Consider the following 7500-nt stretch of genomic DNA (forward strand, 5'->3'; position numbering starts at 1 on the left):
AGACACAGACAGGCAAACAGATTGATAGATGGATAGATAAATAGATAGTTAAGACCAAGACAGGCAGACAAGTAAATAGACACACAGATAGATGGATAGAGAGATAGAGAGATAGATACACAAACAAAACAGACAATTAGAGAAACAGACAGATAGATACAGACAGACAGACGAACAGATTAATATGCCTACATAAACACGTACACAAACAGAAAACAACATAAACACAGAATAGAGTAATAAATAATAATAATAATAATAATAATAATAATAATAATAATAATAACAATAATACGTAAAAAAAAAAACCTTTCTTCATCCACACACACCAAAACACATCCCACTCAAACACACACACCAAAACACCCTTTCACCAATCCACACACCAAAACACCCCTTTCCCCATTCAAACACAACAAAACCTATCTTCTACCCCCCCCCACACACACACACACAAGAACACTTCTCTCGTCCCTCTCTACCAGCCACCCAGATACCAACCCATCCTTTCCCACTCAGCCAACCACACACACACACACACACACACACACACACACACACACACAGCAGGCACTCACATGAAGTGGCGGGTGTCAGGAATGCCTCTATTGGACGCCAGCTTGTCACTCTCCGCTTGGTTGAACTTATTCCTGCTGTAGGCGTCCTTCCCAGGGGCGAGGGTGGCTGCTGCTATATACGCCTCCTCGTCCAGGAACAGGGAGGGAACCACGGCGCCCCCCGAGCCCCCCTCCGCCGCCCCCCCGTTTGTCCTGGAGGAGGTGCCTTGGTGGGCGGTGACAGCGGAGTCCTTGAGCCGCAGTGCCAGGTTTTCTGAGCCCTGCAGGAAAAGAAGGCTTGGTTAGGTTAGGTTAAGTTAGGGTTAGGTAAAGTTAGGTTAGGTTAGGTTAAGTTAGGTTAGGTTAAGTTGGGTTAAGTTCAGTTAGGTTAAGTTAGGTTAGGTTATGGTACAGTATGGTGTGTGTGTGTGTGTGTGTGTGTGTGTGTGTGTGTGTGTGTGTTAAGGGAGCTAGTCACTTGGTAGTGGGGCGGATGGCACTCAGGTGACACAGGCCTCAGGTCAGGTGATCCTCAAGGCAGACCGGCCTGAGTGCTGACAGGCCTCAGGACGTTTGGTGCTCAGTCACTTGGTACACAAACCACTTGGTCCACAAAATGTCTCTAGACTCAGACGTCTGGACTACAACCTTCGTGGAGGCCCCACGTGGATCCACACACACTAATGTAAGGTTCACAAACCCATCCACTACTTATTCAACCACATCCACTCATCCACTCAACTTACCCATCCAATCCACTTACCCACGCAACCATCCAGCCAGTGACCACCGTCGATCTATCCATTCATTCATCCATCCACTAACCCAACAACCCATCCACCTATCCACACCTTACTGTAAATGCTACTATTGCTGTTTTCTGTTACTACTACTACTACTACTACTACTACTACTACTACTACTACTACTACTACTACTGCTGCTGCTGCTACTTTGGTTGTTGCTGTTGGTACTATAACTTCCCTTCACTTCTTCCTTTTCTTATTTCCTCCTTTTCTCCACTCTTTCACAATTCTCTCTCCTCTTCCCCCTCCCCTCTTTTCTTCCGCTCTCTGGCTCCGTCTTCCTTTATTACCTATCCTCCTTCTTTTCTCCATCTTTTTCACCTTCCTCTCCCTTTCCTTTCAACCTTCTATTTTTTCCCTATTTTCCTTATTCACTGTTCCCTTCTCCTGATTCTCTTTCCCTTTTCCTTTCCTATTTTTCTTTCTTCTATCTCTTTATTCTTTCTCCACCTCTTACTTCCTTCTTTTCCTTCTCTTCTTCATTTTCCTTCTTCATGTTCCCTTTCCTCTCATTTATTTATTTCTTCCCTTTTTCTCCTTCCTTCTCTCTCTCTCTCTCTCTCTCTCTCTCTCTCTCTCTCTCTCTCTCTCTCTCTCTCTCTCTCTCTCTCTCTCTCTCTCTCTCTCTCTACACTCGTAAACATGCTAGTACTGAATAATTTCTACACTATTAACACTAAATAGTCTTACTGCTGTTAATTATCATGAGTACTATTTTTTGCTTCCCCCTTGAAGAATTTACCTTAATGAACAGGTGAGGAGAAGGAAGCCACGATAGGAAAACAGCAGGAAAATAGAACGAAAGAAAAGGATAGGAAGGGAAATTTGTAAGTGAGAAAAAGTGGATGTATGGAAGGATGAGAGAAAGCAAAGATTAAAAAAAAAGATACGAAGGAGAGGAAAGGAAGATGAATGAGAAAAAAAAGAAGGATGGAGAGAAAAATGTAAATGAAGGAGAAAAACACGAAGGAGGGAACAAAAAAGATGGAGGAGAAGGAAGGGCATAAAAAACAGATGATGAACAGTGGATGGACGACGAAGGAAAGAAGGGAAATGAGATAATAAATATGCATGAAAAGTCGATGAGAGAGAGAGAGAGAGAGAGAGAGAGAGAGAGAGAGAGAGAGAGAGAGAGAGAGAGAGAGAGAGAGAGAGAGAGAGAGAGAGAGAGAGAGAGAGATTGAAGAAATTAATAAAACATGAAAAACAGACACTGTAAGGAAGGATGAATGAGGGAAATAAATAAAGAGAAATAAAGAAGAAATAAAGAAGGGAGAGAAAGGGAAGACTGTAATAATACAAAAAAAATAAATAAAGAATAAATAAAGGAGAAACGAGAGAAGTGAATGAGAGGAAGGGAAACAAAGACAGGAAGGAAAAAAGGAAGGATGTAATGAAAGAGGGAAAGAAGAGAGGAAATAAAGAAGGAAGGAAGAATTACACAGAGAATCAATAAGAAAACAAAGGCGTGTCAAGAAATGAAGGAAGGAAAAGAAAGAAAAGAATAAGCAATAATCCTTCAAATAATCACAAAAAAGTAGAAAAAGGAAGAAGAAATAAAGGAAAGATTAAGAAAGGAAAGAAAAATGTAATTAGGACGAAAACAAAAGGCGATAGAAGAAAGAAAAGAGGAGGAGGAGGAGGAGGAGGAGGAGGAGGAGGAGGAGGAGGAGGAGGAGGAGGAATGGGAATGGGAATCCTACGCATCCTAATTGGAATCCTGGAATAATCTCTCCACCTTGAGAGAGAGAGAGAGAGAGAGAGAGAGAGAGAGAGAGAGAGAGAGAGAGAGAGAGAGAGAGAGAGAGAGAGAGAGAGAGAGAGAGAGAGAGAGAGAGAGAGAGAGATTCTTTTGTACCATATAGAAAGACACGAAGGAAAGGAAATAAGAAGAAAAAGAAGAGGAGGAGGTGTAAGAGGAGGAGGAGAAAGAGGAGAGAGACTAAAAAAAGAGAAGATTTAGTTACGAGAGTGAAAGGAAAGTGAAGGACGAGGGAAGAAATGGCGGAGGAGGAGGAGGAGGAGGAGGAGGAGGAGGAGGAGGAGGAGGAGGAGGAGGAGGAGGAGGAGGAGGAGGAGGAGGAGGAGCGTAATGGATAAAAAAATAAATAAAATAAGAAAAAATGTTGTTCAGAAAACTTGTAAGGAATGGAAGGAAAGGAGAGAAGAGCGGAGGAAAAGAGAAAGGAGAGGAGGAGAGGAGGGAGAGAAGAAAGGAGAGAAGGAAGTAAAATGAGCTAGAAAATGTTGCCACGAAATCATGAAAGAGAAGATGGAAGAGGAAATATAATTACAGAAGGAAGAAAGAAAAGAGGAGGAGGAGGAGGAGGAGGAGGAGGAGGAGGAGGAGGAGGAGGAGGAGGAGGAGGAGGAGGTAAATAGCATGCACGGAATAGAAAATGAGAAACATGTAAAAGAGAGAGAGAGAGAGAGAGAGAGAGAGAGAGAGAGAGAGAGAGAGAGAGAGAGAGAGAGAGAGAGAGAGAGAGAGAGAGAGAGAGAGAGAGAATAAAAGCAAAAATAAAAAAAATAGACATACTAACATAAAACGAAAAAAAATAACAATAAGAAAAAGAACAAAATTAGAGAGAGAAAAGATGATGATGATGATGATGATGATGATGATGATGGTGATGATGATGATGATGAGAGACAAATTATCACACCCTGTCATCTTCCTCTTTCACTTTCATTCACCACCCCCCCTCTCTCTCTCTCTCTCTCTCTCTCTCTCTCTCTCTCTCTCTCTCTCTCTCTCTCTCTCTCCCAAACTTTCACTATGACCTTTCTCAACTTTGGTCACCTTTCTTGACCTTCCATTACTCTCATCTCATCTCTCTCCCCTCCTCTCTCCTCACTCACTTTCCTCTCCATTTTCTCTCAAGTCAAAATTTTTTCCTTGCCTTCCCTTCCCTCATCTTTCTCTGCCTCTCTCCCTGTCTCCTCTCTCGTGTTTACTTGTTTTTTTCTTTATTTTCTTTCGCTTTTCGTTGTCTTCCCTCTCCTTCCCTCGTCGTAACTCGTAATTCTCTTTTATTTACTATTTTTCTTCCTTTTTCTCTCTTCTTTTCTTTCTCTCCCTCATCATTTTCCCTCACATCTCCTTACCTTGCTTTCTTCCTCTCCTTTTCACCTCCTTTCATCTACTTTCCTTTATTTTCCTTTATCTCCCCTCCCTTTCTTTCCCCTCATCCTCTCTCATCTATCTCCATTCACCTACCTTTAACCCTTTTTCCTCTCCCTTCCTCCTCTCCCCTCATCTTTCTCCCTTCCTCTCCACTCACCTTTATCTCTCCCCCTCCCCCTCTCTCCCCCCACGAAGCCTAATGCATCCTGTCTTTCGTAACGCCACAGGAAAATAAAAGAAGGGGAAACAAGCTCACGATTATTTTTCTTTCCCTTTTTTTTCCCCTTCTTTGATTTTGTCTGAGCTCTTCTTGTCTTTCCCTCTCCGTTTTCTGTTGCACCAGTGACAAGGGGAGATTAGGTAAGTATATATAGGGAGGTTATGGGGAGAAATAGATACAATGTTGTGTGTATGTGTTTTGTTGTTGTTATTGTTGATGTTTTTATTAGTAATGGGATGAAAATGGCTGCTTTCTTATCCTTGTTCTTTATTAATGGTAATTTTTGTGGGTAACTTGTGTTTTTATTTAACGGGCAAAATATATATACACGCTTGTTTGATTATTATTATTCTTTGCTAGTCGTGTTTGCTTTTAAGTGACTCGTGTTTTTTTTTTGTTACTTGGGGGAAAAATGTGTTTTATTAATATTATTTCTTATTGGTGGTGATTGGTAACAATGAAAAAAAAAAAAATGACGTGTACTTTATTATCATTACTATTCACTCAAATATTCTTTTCAGTTTACTTTTTTTTCATTAGTCAAGGGGTAATAAATGTGTTTCTCACTATTACTGATGGTGACTGGCAAAACAGCAAATGTATGTATGTGTGTATGTGTGTGCTTTATTAATTCAACTTTTACCTACCAGTCATGAAGTTACTGGCGTTCTCACCGGTAAAAACATGAAATAATACCTTTCCTTCTCTACTACTGTTTTCTGAGACGTCTGCCGTGTTCTTATTAGCGAAGGAGAAAGGTTAGTGAAAAAATAACTAACTTTTCTCCGGGATGAGCGTTTCTTTGGATGTTTGTCGTGTCCTCATTACCAAAAGAGTAAGATACATGAGTGAAAACCAACACTTCTTCTTTATTAATGGTGTGTGGGAAGCCTGTCGTGTTCAGCGGCAAAGGAGGAAGAAAGGTGAAAACAATTCCTTTACCTTTTGTTTCCTGGAATCACTGCGTGTACTCACTAACGAGGAAAATTAATGTGAACAAGCATCTCTTTAATTATCTGTGTGTCTAAGAAGGTAACAAGTGGTTTTTTTTTTATTAGCGAGAGAGAAAAACGTGAATATAAAAAAAAAAAAAAGTTTCTCCTTAGCAAACAGTTAATATGGAAAAAATGTGCAAATTAATGTGACAAAGATTCTTCTCTTCTTCCCATCACTGTATAAAAGAGTGACAAAAATGTGGAAAAAGAATAAAGGAAAAAAAAATCTTCTCTTTTAACAATATTTCATGAAGTAATACGTGTTCTCATTAGCGGAAAAAAAAATATATATATATATATATGATAATGAATCAGCAAGTACGAAGCAAAACGAAAACAACGATAAGAAATAAAAAGAAAAATCACTTCTAAAAAAAAAAAAAAAAAAAAAACTAAAACAAAGCAGCATGACACTAAACAAATAAAAAAAAACAATAAAAAAAAACATAAAATGAATAAAAGAGACCATTAGAGGAACGTGAGACATGAAGTTACTGTCGCCACAACAACGGGCACATCACTGAGACAAGGCTGACTAATCCTGATCTTGACTGAGCACTGTGTTAATGGCTCTGCGACGGGCTACCATTTCTGTGTCCTCTATCCCCGAGGTTTAATAGGAGACCGTGACGAGAGAGAGGGAGTGGAGATTTGTGTGTTTGTGTGTGTGTGTGTGTGTGTGTGTGTGTGTGTGTGTGTGTGTGTGTGTGTGTGTACTGTCTGTCTTCTTAACACCAATGTTACTAGTATTATCACCACCAAACACACACACACACACACACACACACACACACACACACACACACAGGAGAACGAAAAAACACGTCCAACAAAGAGAGAGAGAGAGAGAGAGAGAGAGAGAGAGAGAGAGAGAGAGAGAGAGAGAGAGAGAGAGAGAGAGAGAGAGAGAGTCACACTACCACCAATGTAACCAACACAGTTACCATCATCACTATCAGACCCTCCTTCCTGCTCTCCTATCACCTTCCCTTGCCCTGAAATAGGTTTGGATTCCCCTCTGGCCTACAAAACACCCTTCCTCCATCACACCAGGCCTTTAAAGGGATCGAAACCTCTTAACGTAGGATCAGATCGCAATGTTGAAGGATAGAAGAGGATCAGAGAGAGAGAGAGAGAGAGAGAGAGAGAGAGAGAGAGAGAGAGAGAGAGAGAGAGAGAGTAGGTGATGGGTGAGTAAATATAACATATGTTCCAAATTGCAGAGTTGTAAGTTTTATTCACTGAAATAGCTTACTTGCATGTCTCTCTCTCTCTCTCTCTCTCTCTCTCTCTCTCTCTCTCTCTCTCTCTCTCTCTCTCTCTCTCTCTCTGTGTGTGTGTGTGTGTCCATGAGAAGTCATGCGATAAAAGGAGATAAAAAAGAAAAAAGAAAGAACTGATTTGATGACTAACCAAGTATGTATGTATGTATGTATGTACGTATGTATGCATATATGTATGTATGGATACGTATGCATGTAGGTATGAATGTATCTGTATGTAAAAATGAGAAAAATATACGACAAAATTAATTGAATAGAAATTAATGTGATGACTGTGTATGTGTGTGTGTGTGTGTGTGTGTGTGTGTGTGTGTGTGTGTGTGTGTGTGTGTGTGTGTGTGTGTGTGTGTGTGTGTGTGTGTGTGTGTGTGTGTATACCGTATGTATGCGTATATATGAATGTATGGGAATGAAAAAAAATAATATATAAACAAATAAACGAGAAAATAAACTGAATAGAACTTAATTTGATGACTGTATATCTGTGTATGCGTTTATGTATGTATATGTGT

At 40.3% G+C, this 7500-nt stretch overlaps 1 protein-coding gene across 2 annotated transcripts in view; it reads right to left on the reverse strand.

Moving 5' to 3' along the window:
* The window catches only part of LOC135091082 (polypeptide N-acetylgalactosaminyltransferase 2-like), a 65252-nt gene that overhangs the window by 29961 nt on the left and 27791 nt on the right, over positions 1-7500 (reverse strand). For both annotated transcript variants that reach the window (XM_063988447.1, XM_063988448.1), the window contains one exon: positions 579-838. In XM_063988447.1, the coding sequence (XP_063844517.1) occupies positions 579-838 (260 nt within the window). The remainder of the gene's footprint in view (positions 1-578; positions 839-7500) is intronic.

This window comes from Scylla paramamosain, chromosome 36, assembly GCF_035594125.1.
Source record: "Scylla paramamosain isolate STU-SP2022 chromosome 36, ASM3559412v1, whole genome shotgun sequence".
NCBI lineage: Eukaryota > Metazoa > Arthropoda > Malacostraca > Decapoda > Portunidae > Scylla > Scylla paramamosain.